Genomic DNA, 12,544 nt, shown 5'->3' on the forward strand with positions numbered 1-12,544 from the left:
AGGAAATGCCAAGGAGGACCAAGGGGGGTTGAAATAAGTCTCCCACCACACTGGGTGGCCTCACAAAATCCAGTTGGGTCCCCCTTCCCAACTCAGCCCAGCTGGAGAGCTGCCAGTTTGACACCCCTGCCATAGGCCATAGGCCATAGGTTTATCTTCCCCCCTTGTGTGAGATGGGGAAACAGCTCTCATTGTTTGAACACTGTTTGCGTGCAGTAAATTATTGTGTGGAGTAAATTAATGTTTTGACTGACATTCTGCGGTTTAGCCACAGGATGTCACTGTTTTTCTAACACAGACTCAGACTTCATAGATATTTGTATATTCATGAAGAGGTGGGGTTTTCACACACAGTTGGGGTTTTAGTGAATAGGAAGAGGAGACTGCAGCCATGTTTTGGACGATGCTGAATGCAGGGACCGTGTGACCTGAGAATCCGATGACATCCAGGTGTGAAAGCGTCCCTTTCTAACCAGAGATTGCTGCCAGGAAGGCTGATGAGAGCAGAGGAACTAAGCAACATTTTTTCTGTTCAGAGTCACCAGCGGATGCAAAGCAGACCCGGGTCGGTAAGATCGTGCATGTACCTAATTTCAGTGTTGGCGCCCAGAGACTAAATCCAGGCCGATAGTTAGTTAGTTAGGATCTCTGTGTCAGGCCGCAAGTGTTGTTACTGATTATTGGAAGGACGCCACCACTTAAAGTGACATTTCACATTGGAGAGCTGATAAAATCCTACAAACTCAAGCCAGACTGGCGTTTTGCTCAGAAGGAATACTCAGACATGTGCTACAGGACCAGTTATGGGAGGGGGAATACTGTAGATTTGTGTAAGATTGTAAGCTGTTGTGCTGCACCGCAGGCTAGCCCATACCGTACCCCCATACACTGATTCCTGCTCTGTAGGGTAATGCGAGGTACTTCTCAACTCTTGACCTGGCCAGTGGGTATTGGCAGGTACCGGTGGCCAAGAAGGACAAAGCGAAGACGGCCTTCATCCTACCTATGGGTCTCTACGAGTTCAACCGGCTGCCATTCGGCCTGTCCAATGCCCCGGGAACATTCCAGCGGTTGATGGAGCACTGTCTGGGAGATCTCAACTTCGAGTTGGTATTGATATACCTGGACGACGTAGTAGTGTTTGGGGTCTCTTTTGAGGATCACCTCCAGAAACTGCGACAGGTCTTAGGACAGCTGCGAGACCATGGGCTCAAAATCAAGCCCAAGAAGTGCCAACTGTTTCGACAGCAGATAGAGTATTTGGGACATTTGGTCACCCAGGAGGGGGTAAAGCCAACCCCTGACAAGGTGGAGGCCGTCCAGAAGTGGCCCCAGCCGAGTACACTACGAGAGTTGCGGGCGTTCATTGGACTGACCGGCTACTACAGGAGGTTTATACCCAGGTTTGCTCATTTGGTGGGCCCGTTAAACGAGTTATTAAGGGGCACTGCAGGGGGCCCAAAGAATCGTCCCATCGAGTAGGGACCCCGGCAACAAGGGGCCTTTGAAGCAGTGAAGGGGGCGCTGATCAGTGCCCCGATTTTGGCTTATGCGCAGTTCGTCACCCCATTCCTGTTGTACACTGACTGAAGTCTACATGGTCTGGGGGCTGTGTTATCCCAAGTCCAGGATGGATGTGAGAGAGTCATTGCCTATGGCAGCCAGGCTCTGAGGGATTCAGAGCGCAACCCTGACAACTACAGCTCCTTTAAATTGGAACTACTGGCACTGGTGTGGGCCATGACTGAAAGGTTTGCTGAGTACCTGACCGGTGCAGAGGTGACCGTGATGACGGACAACAACCCATTAACACATCTGGAAAATGCCAGACTCAGTGCACTTGAGCAGAGGTGGTTGGCTCGCCTTTCTAAGTACCAATACCGCATCAAGTTCAGGTCAGGTAGGGTGAACGGCAACGCCGACGCACTCTCCCGAGTCCCTGTAGGGTTGTCGGCTCAGAGTGCCGATGAGGAGCTAGAGGACACTGAAACTTTTGACCTTGGTCGATTACGCATGTTCCAGGACGTGGCACATTCAAGTGGGGTGGCGTCCGGGATGCCAATGGTGCTGGGAAAGACGTTGGCTGATTGGGAGAGGGCCCAGGATAGCTGCGGAAAGTGAAAGAATGGGTCCGGACCAAGATCTGGCCTCGGTCAGAAGAGCGGGCTCGTCTGACTCCCGGGGGCCAAAAGTTGTTGAGGCAATGGGATAAGCTAACTGTTACCCAGGGCCTCCTGTGTCAGACCATATACTTGCAGACAGAGTTGCTGTACCGGTGACAGATTGTCATCCCCATGTCATTGGGACCGGAGGCTGCCCGGGAAGCCCATGAGAGGGGTGCCCATTTTGGGAGCGATAAAACATTCAAGTGGCTCCAACGGCTCGTGTACTGTCCCGATTTGGCAGACATGGTGGCCGAGGCATGCCTTAAGTGTCGGCCCCGCGGTGCTGAGTAAGAGTACTGAACAGCGGGCTCCTGTCCAGGCCATCCGGACATCAGCACCCCTAGAGCTCCTTATGATCGATTATGTACAGATTGGGTACTCTACCTCGGGACACTCGTACCGTCTAGTCATGACAGATCATTTCACAAAGTATGCGGTGGCTGTACCCACCAGAGACCAGACGGCAGAGTCGGCCGCTGAAGCGGTCTGCAAACACTTTATACAGGTGTTCGGGTGCCCACAGAGAATACATTTGGACCAGAGGGCATGTTTTCAGGGTACTCTAATGAATGAGTTGTACCAACTGTATGGGATCGAACGTTCCCGCACCACCCTGTATCACCCCCAGGTAAACGGGGCGTGCGAGCCGTTCAACCGCAGCTTGCTCCAGATGCTGCGGACTCTGGAGGACCGCCAAAAAGCTCGGTGGCCCAAATACCTACCTGAAGTGATGTGGGCCTATAATAACAGGGTACACAGTACCACCAGATACTCCCCACATATGCTCATGTTTGGGAGAGCCGGACGGGAGATTGAAGATCTCCACATGCCCGATCCGATGGAGCTACCACCAAGAAATACTTCCGCATGGGAGCAAGAACACCGCCGCCGCCTGATAGCGATCCACGAGGTTGTGGGGGAGCGCCTTAAACAAGTGGTATACCCCAATCCAAGACCAGTGCAGAAGGAGGGGTATGCCCCGGGTGATCGAGTGATAGTCAAAGCCAAGCGGCCATCTGGAAAGTTGGACGGGCGGTGGGAGGCGGTCCAATACACGGTGAAGAGGAGGGTAGACCCTGCCACCCCGGTCTATGAGGTAGATCCAATAGGGACTGGGGGGCCCTCACGAAACTTGCAGCATAACATGTTGAGACGTTGCAATTTTGATGAACCAGTGTGCGTGGAGGGGATGGCTCCTCCTGCTCAGAGTATTGAGGAAATCCCCTTAGAGGAGGGGGAGGAATGGTGGGTTGTCCCTGCCCCGGTACCCACAGAGGCTCCAACCTTAGCAAGTTTGCCACCAAGGGAAAGTGTTGAGCGGTCCGCAGCTCCTCTCCTATTAAATGTGCCTGACGTCCCCAGTGCTTCTGAGCCTGTCACTCTACGAAGGTCAACAAGGCCCAATGCTGGTGTGCCCCCACAGCGTTATGCCCAGAATGAGTTTGTATGGGGAGGGTTGCCGAGGACGACAACCTCTAGTGGGGAGGCATGTGAGATGGGGAAACAGCTCTCATTGTTTGAACACTGTGTGCAGTAAATTATTGTGTGGAGTAAATTAATGTTTTGACTGACATTCTGCGGTTTAGCCACAAGATGTCACTGTTTTTCTAACACAGGCTCAGACTGCATAGATATTTGTATATTCATGAAGAGGTGGGGTTTTCACACACAGTTGGGGTTTTAGTGAACAGGAAGAGGAGACTGCAGCCATGTTTTGGACAATGATGAATGCAGGGGCCCTGTGAGCTGAGAATCCGATGACATCCAGGTGTGAAAACGTCCCTCACTAACCAGAGATTGCTGCCAGGAAGGCTGAAGAGAGCAGAGGAATTAAGCAACATTTGTTCTGTTCAGAGTCACCAGCGGATGAAAAGCAGACCCGGGTCGGTAAGATCGTGCACGCACCTCATTTCAGTGTTGGCGTCCAGAGACTGAATCCAGGCCGATAGTTAGTTAGGGTCTCTGTTTGTGTCGACCGCAAGTGTCGTTACTGATTATTGGAAGGACGCCACCACTTAAAGTGACATTTCACATTGGAGAGCTGATAAAATCCTACAAACTCAAGCCAGACTGGCGTTTTGCTCAGAAGGAATACTCAGGCACGTGCTACAGGACCAGTTATGGGGGGGGGAATACTATAGATTTGTGTAAGATTGTAAGCTGTTGTGCTGCACCGCAGGCTAGCCCATCCCGTACCCCCATACACTGAGTCCTGCTCTGTAGTGTAATAACAGGTAAGGTGTGGCAGCTTAGTTGTGCCCCCCAGTAGGTATATTACTTCACTTTCTACCTCCATCCATCAGGAGGCGCCGTGCTGTGCAGCACAAGGATCTCAGCCTCTGGGTGGGTGTATGAAAATTTATTGTATGTTTCCAGCATTTGTGGTTGGGTTTATTTGCCACATCTAAGTAAAATTCTGTTGTGGCAAAAGCTGGTGTTGGGGCTGCTTTCCTCGTTCGTGACTTCACTGTATCCTGGGGAGCCCCCCCCCCCGGTACACGGCTTACACTTGCATTCAGATTATCTTTTCTGAAGAAAGACACATAGGAAATGCCAAGGAGGACCAAGCGGGGTTGAAATAAGTCTCCCACCACACTGGGTAGCCTACAAAATCCAGTTGGTCCCCCTTCCCAACTCAGGAATATTTTTTTCTGAGGACACAAATGTCAGAGCATTTTAAAGGTAAAGTATCTTGAATTGTATTGTGAGGTTGGCTGGAAACCATTGGAAGGGTTCATACCATGGACGGTGTGTCTTTATATCAGTAGAAGAGTACAAATGCAACGCTGATGTAATTATTCCTGACGTTCGTTGTTGAATTACGTTGATTGCAAACCACATGGTTCCCCCAGAATGTAGAGAACTGGCCCCGTAGCGGATGGGGCCCCCTCGTTGCGCATCGTCCTAAGACACAGTGACAGTCCTCCCAGAGGGAGCCATCACGTCAGATAAGGTTTTACGAGGGTGACATTGAAATGTTTGCGCTCTCTATGAGGCTGATTGTACATCAAGCCCGGGATGGAGCTCTCAAAGGTGAAAATGATAACGCGCTTTATGGTTGCCGGGTTATCAGACACGAGCTGCGAATATAAAAGCCAAGCGGGGAGATACAACACTGCTTCTCCAGCAGAGCGATACACAGGGAATCCTTTCTGGACGAGCCTTCCAGGAGACACCAGCTATGGGGGGACACCATGGACAGACCCTCTGCCTGCTGACCCTGCTTCTCCTACATCTGGCCAACGGTAAGTGATAGACAAGTGAGCAGCAGGAACTTTTTCACGGATGACTTTAAGATTCCCAATCAGACCTTCCCACATGGAAGAAAAATATTCTTCCCAAATATGTTGACATATATTTGAATTGCTACATTTTGGCCATATTCAATATATTTATATATATATTTATATACACTGCATGTTGAAATGCATTTTTTTATATATTACAAAATATATGAAAAATATTTTAAAAAATATATATATTTTTAAATATATATTTTAAATGCACTCCTCCTGGATGTGGGTCCCCTTCTACTGCTGGTGGGAAGGGGGGTTCCTGTATTCCTGGATGGAGGTCCCCTTCTACTGGAGGTAGGAGGGGGGGGGTACCTGTTTTCCTGGATGGAGGTCCCCTTCTACTGGAGGTGGGAGGGGGGGTTCCTGTATTCCTGGATGGGGGTTCCCTTTTATTGGAGGTGGGGAGGTTCTGTTTTCCTGGATGGGGGTCCCCTCTATTCACCACCTGCACTCCTCCTGGATACAGGTCATCTGCTGTTGGAAGGGGGGAGATGGGTTCCTGTACTCCTGGATGGGGGTCCTATCGAATAACCCCTTGCATTCATCCTGGATGTGGGTCCCCTTCTACTGCTGGTGGGAGGGGGGGTTCCTGTATTCCTGGATGGGGGTCCCCTTCTACTGGAGGTGGGGAGGTTCTGTATTCCTGGATAGGGGTCCCCTCTAATCACTACCTGCACTCCTCCTGGATGGGGGTCATCTTCTATTGAAGGTGAGGTTCCTGTTTTCCTGGATATTGGTCCTGTTGGATATTCCCCTGTCTCCTCCTGGGTATGGGTCCCCTTTTACTGCAGGTGGGAGAGGGGGGGGGGGTACCTGTATTCCTGGATGCAGGTCCCTATCTACTGGAGGTGGGAAGGGAGGTTCCTTCCTGTATTCCCAGATGTGAGTCCCCTTCTACTGCTGGTTGGAGGGGGGTATCTGTATTCCTGGATGTGGGTCCCCTTCTAGTGGAGGTGGGAGGGGGTACTTGTATTCCCGAATGGAGGTCCCCTTCTACTGGAGGTGGGAGGGGGGGTGCCTGTATTCCTGGATGGGGGTTCCCTTTTATTGGAGGTGGGGAGGTCCTGTTTTCCTGGATGGGGGTCCCCTCTATTCAGCACCTGCACTCCTCCTGGATACGGGTCATCTGCTGTTGGAGGTGGTTAGATGGGTTCCTGTATTCCTGGATGGAGGTCCTATCGAATAACCCCCTGCATTCATCCTGGATGTGGGTCCCCTTCTACTGCAGGTGGGAGGGGGGGGGTACCTGTATTCCCAGATGGAGGTCCCCATCTACTGGAGGTGGGGAGGGAGGTTCCTGTATTCCCAGATGTGGGTCCCCTTCTACTGCTGGTGGGAGGGAGGTACCTGTATTTCTGGATGTGAGTCCCCTTCTACTGGAGGAAGGAGGGGGGGTTCCTGTATTCCTGGATGGGGGTTCCCTTTTATTGGAGGTGGGGAGGTTCTGCTTTCCTGGATGGGGGTCCCCTCTATTCACCACCTGCACTCCTCCTGGATACGGGTCATCTGCTGTTGGGGGTGGGGAGGGGGGTTCCTGTATTCCTGGATGGGGGTCCTATCGAATAACCCCCTGCATTCATCCTGGATGTGGGTCCCCTTCTACTGGAGGTGGGAGGTAGGGAGGTTCTTTATTCCTGGATAGGGGTCCCCTCTATTCACCACCTGCACTCCTCTTGGATGGGGATCATCATCTATTGGAGGTGGGGAGGGGGGTTCCTGTATTCCTGGATGGGGGTCACCTTCTATTGGATGTGGAGTTCCTGTATTCCTGAATGGGGGTTCTATTGGATATTCCCCTGCACTCCTCCTGGGTGCGGGTCCCCTTTTACTGCTGGTGGGAGGGGGGGGTAACTGGATTCCTGGATGTGGGTATCACTTCTTCTGCTGGTGGAAGGGGGGGTTCCTGTATTCCTGGATGGGGGTCCCCTTCTACTGGAGGTGGGGAGGTTCTGTATTCCTGGATGGGGGTCCCCTCTAATCACTACCTGCACTACTTCTGGATGGGGGTCCCCTTCTACTACTGGTGGGAGGGGGGGTACCTGGATGGAGGTCCCCTTCTCCTGGAGGGGGGGGGGTATCTGTATTCCTGGATGTGAGTCCCTTTCTACTGCAGGTGGGGGGGGGGGGGATCCTGTATTCCCGGATGGAGGTCCTCTTCTCCTGGAGGTGGGAGGGGGGATACCTGTATTCCTGGATGGAGGTCCCCTTCTCCTGGAGGTGGGAGGGGGGTTCCTGTATTCCCGGATGGAGGTCCCCTTCTTCTGGAGGTGGGAGGGGGATTCCTGTATTCCCGGATGGAGGTCCCCTTGTCCTGGAGGTGGGGGGGGTTCCTGTATTCCTGGATGGAGGTCCCCTTCTCCTGGAGGTGGGGGGGGGTCCTATATTCCTGGATGGAGGTCCCCTTCTCCTGGAGGTGGGAGGGGGAGTTCCTGTATTCCTGGATGGAGGTCCCCTTGTCCTGGAGGTGGGAGGGGGGGTTCCTGTATTCCTGGATGGAGGTCCCCTTCTCCTGGAGGTGGGAGGGGGGGTTCCTGTATTCCTGGATGGAGGTCCCCTTGTCCTGGAGGTGGGGTTCCTATATTCCCAGATGGGAATCTCCCTGTACACAGTTTGAGTCTTTGCTCTGGGCACCTGATGACCTTGTCCCACCTCTAGTTATGGGGATCACAAGGGGTGCCGAAGGTTTCCTCATCATCATGTGATCACCGCTGTGCAACCTCCTTCCTTTGTGTGTACATGGGGCTTCTGTGATGTCAGAAAGGGGGTGGAGTTGGGAACACACTGGCCGGCCCCTTCATGGTCATTCAGTAGGTAGGCTGAATCCACCAACACCCTAGTGATCTAAAATGTCCATGTTGGACGGGGTACTGAAACATCTTCTATATAAAACAACCGCCAATGTATGATTAGAAAGAGAACCTGTCACCAGTCACTTAGGCTGCCACTGCTGGCCTCCCCTTCAGAAAATGGGATTTGTTTGGCCATTAATCCCCCTCGGGTCCTAATACTTTGTGAGTCACTGCGGATCAATGCGACCTCCCTGGCTGCAGGCTATGAGCATTTATCAGAAGAGGGACAGCGATGGGGGTCATGAAATATGACACGTGACAGGTGCCCTTTAACTGCTCCGCAAGGCCCATACACTGAACCAGGCCTGAACCCGGGGCGGCTCTCGCGGAGTCTGCGCAAAATCCTGAAGTTATCTATTATTTCTGAAATGTATTCATTGTTTCATGCGAAGTTCCAGCACAGGGCCCTGAAGACACGGAGCGTGTATGTACTAACATGCCCCTTAGCGTGTACTCAGCGTGCTAACCCTTCATTAGCGATAAACATCACAGAATTTATCTGGGCGCGCGTTTTATGTGGCCACGGGGAGAGCGCTAACAGAGATCATTAATGTGACGTTTGCCGTAATTAACCTCAGCAACTCCTGACTGAAATCTAAAAATATCTCTGCCGGGGCCGAAAACATCAATCTCAGGCTGTTTGAGAAAAAAAAGGAGTTAAAATCCTAAAAAAAAAAATTATATATATATATATATTATTATTATTATACAGTATTTATATAGTGCCAAAGGGTTCGCTCAGCGCTGTACAGTAGCGAGGGGGACATTACAGGAGACAACAGTAACAATACAATACACGAGGGGTTCGAGGGCCCTGATCCTTGGAGCTTACAATCTAGGAATATATATATATTTATTTATATATATACATATATATATTTATTTAGCCACCTACCCTCCAGTGGATTCCCCCCCCCCCCCTTCCTGAGCCATTTTTTGTGTTACGGCGCTGCATTACTTTAACTGGCAATTGCGCGGTCATGCAACGCCGCACCCAAATGAAATATACGTCTTTTTTTCCCACAAATTGAGCTTTCTTTTGGTGGTATTTGTTCGCCTCTGCGGTTTTTATTTTTTGTGCCATAAGCAAAAAAAGACCGACAATTTTGAGAAAAAAAACAGTATTTTGCACTTTTCGCTATTAAAAAATAAAAAAAATGTAAAAAATCAAATTTAGTAATAAATTTAGGCCAAAATGTCTCCCGCTCCGTGTTTTTGCTACAAAAAAAATCCCGATACGTGTAAATTAATTGGTTTACGTGAAAGTTATAGCGTTTACAAATGGCGGGAAAGATACCGGGATTTTTTTTTTCTACTAGTAATGGCGGCAAATCCGCAACATTTAGCGGGACTGTGGCGGACATTCTGACACTGAGGGGGGAACTGACTTGGTGTCACTGACATCCCCCATGACACCAATACAGTGATCAGTGCTAGAAAAAAAGCACTGACACTACTGGACAGGAAGGGGTTAAAATGAGGGGCGATCAAAGGGTTAACTGTGTGCTGGGAGTGTTTTACTAGGGGGCGGGGTCTGTTACTAGGGGGGGGCGGGGTCTGTGTGCTTCACTGTAATCACACTGCTCTGGATGGCTGAGCTGTGCAGTGCATCGCAGCCGTAAACAAAACAGTCTTCATCCCCGTCGGAGATGATCGGTAATCACCGAGCGCCGATGAGTAATTACCAGCCGGGACCCGGTGATTGACATCCGCAGCCGCCAATGGCAGTGCGGCCCTACCCGGAAATGCAGAATGACGTATATACAGGATCGGACTGACAACTCATGGGGCCCCGGGGCAATAGGGGATCATGGGGCCCCTGTGTCCTTGCCCAAACTCCAAAAAGCCTATGAAAAAGGTACCAGGGGCATCTCATGGGGCCCCCTACTGACCCTGGGCCCTCGGGCAGTGCCCGAGTTTCCAAATGGTCAGTCCGCCCCTGCGTGTATATACACTATTCTGCGCACACATATGATCGATCGCTGGGTTTTGCAGGGATGAGAAACAAAGAGATCTCTTAGTAAAAGCCGCACACATCACACATTGTTAGGCACACAGTTAACCCTTTGATCGCCCCTAGAAGTTAACCCCTTCCTGCCCATATTAGCAATAATCACCGTATTAGTGTTAGATATGTGAGCTTCGTTTCATTCCAAATTGCATTTCGGACAAATTTTTCCATTATTCGGAGATTCAGATGTACCCGAACAACGAATTAAAAAAAAAATAACAAATTTAAATGAATCCAAAATAACTAAACTAAATTCAGCCGAAATTCGATTAAAAAACAAATTTTAAATAAAAAACAAAGGCGAAAAACAAAATCGAACAAACATTCGAAAACAAATTTAAAGCGGAGCTCCACCCAAAAGGGGAAGTTCCACTTTAAGGACTGGTACACCCCCCCCCCCCACTCCCCTTTATTTAAAAAAAACAAATTTCAAATTCAGTTGAAATCTTTTCGATTCCGAACGACTTTTAATAATTTTGTTGAATCAATTTCGAGTTCGGTTCAGTTTTGAATACGAATCACTTTTTCTAATTTGGTCAAAATATTTTTTTAATTCAATTCGAATACGAATGACCAAAACGAATCCTGAAAACGAATTGAACGAATTTGCCAAGTCCAACGTCACGAAATCTGTTAGATTTCAAAACAAAACTAAATGAAACAAAAAAATTTTTGGGTTTTGCACATTATTATTATTATACAGTATTTATAAAGCGCCAATAGTTGGCTCAGCGCTGTACATTACAGAGGGGGACAGAACATGTGACAGAACAATACCAATACAATGTGATACATGAGGGGATTGAGGGCCCTGATCCTTGGAGCTTACAATCTAGGAGGGGGGGGATGGTGGCACAGGAGGAGATAGCTGTGGGGGATGGGGTGGTAGGAAGAGTGGAGGAGGGCGGCATGTCTAATTAGTGTCGCTGGTGATATCAGTGGCAGTTAGTCAGTTCCCCTCCAGTCAGTTAGTGCCAGATTGCCCGCTGCACTATCACAGTCCCATTATAAGTCTCTGATCGCTGCCATTGCTAGTATTAAAAAAAAAAAATGTAAAAAAAAATTCCAGTATATATCCCATAGTCTGTGGGCGCTATAACTTTCAGGCAAGCCGATCAATATACATGTATTGGGATTTTTTTTTTTTAATCAAAGACATGTAGCAAACTTATACATTTTGGCCAAATTTCTGAAGAAATTAGATTTTTGTTAAAATTGATATTGGATATGTTTTATAGCAGAAAGTAAAAAATGTTTTTTTCTCAAAATTTTCGGGTTTTTGTGGTTTATATTGCAAAAAAAAAAAATAAAAGACAAATGCCACCAAAGAAAGCTCTATTTCTGTGAAAAAAATTCTATAAATTGAATTTGGGTACAGCGTTGCATGACTCTGCAATTACCAGTTAAAGTAGCGCAGTTGCTGATCGCCGCCATTGCTAGTATTAAAAAAAAAAATGTAAAAATAAATTCCAGTATATATCTCATAGTCTGTGGGCGATAAAACCTTCAGGCAAGCCGATCAATATACATGTATTGGGATTTTTTTTAAATCAAAGACATGTAGCTGAATACATTTTGGCCAAATTTCTGAAGAAATGTGATTTCTGGTAAAAAATTTAGATTGGATACATTTTATAGCAGAAAATAAAAAAAAATCTTTTTTCTCAAAATGTTTGAGGTTTTTTTTTATTTTTTTTGCAATATAAACCACAAAAACCCAAACATTTTGAGAAAAAGGATTTTTTTTTATTTTCTGCTATAAAACGTATCCAATATAAATTTTAACAGAAATCACATTTTTTTTTCAGAAATTTTTGCCAAAATGTATTCTGCTACATGTCTTTGGTTAAAAAAAAAATCCCAATACATGTACATTGATCGGCTTGCCTGAAAGTTAGAGCCTACAAACTATGAGATATATACTGGAATTTTTTTTTTTAATACTAGCAATGGCAGCGATCAGCAACTGCGCTACTTTAACCGGTAATTGTGCAGTCATGCAACGCTGTACCCAAATTCAATTTATAGAATTTTTATTCACACAAATAGAGCTTTCTTTTGGTGGCGTTTGAGGGTTTTTTTTATTTTTTTTGCAATATAAACCACAAAAACCCAAACATTTTGAGAAAAAGGATTTTTTTTTATTTTCTGCTATAAAACGTATCCAATATAAATTTTAACAGAAATCACATTTTTTTTTAGAAATTTTTGCCAAAATGTATT

General features: G+C 48.0%; 1 protein-coding gene across 1 annotated transcript in view; it reads left to right on the forward strand.

Moving 5' to 3' along the window:
* Positions 1 to 3,003: 3,003 nt before the first annotated feature.
* The window catches only part of PLB1 (phospholipase B1), a 188,453-nt gene continuing 178,912 nt past the window's right edge, over positions 3,004 to 12,544 (forward strand). The window contains exons 1-2 of the mRNA XM_089658470.1: positions 3,004 to 3,261; positions 5,239 to 5,410. Coding sequence (XP_089514596.1) covers positions 3,004 to 3,261; positions 5,239 to 5,410 — 430 coding nt within the window. The remainder of the gene's footprint in view (positions 3,262 to 5,238; positions 5,411 to 12,544) is intronic.

Source organism: Staurois parvus, unplaced genomic scaffold (assembly GCF_062004578.1).
Source record: "Staurois parvus isolate SC_StPar_1 unplaced genomic scaffold, SC_StPar_1.0 ptg001073l, whole genome shotgun sequence".
Lineage (NCBI taxonomy): Eukaryota > Metazoa > Chordata > Amphibia > Anura > Ranidae > Staurois > Staurois parvus.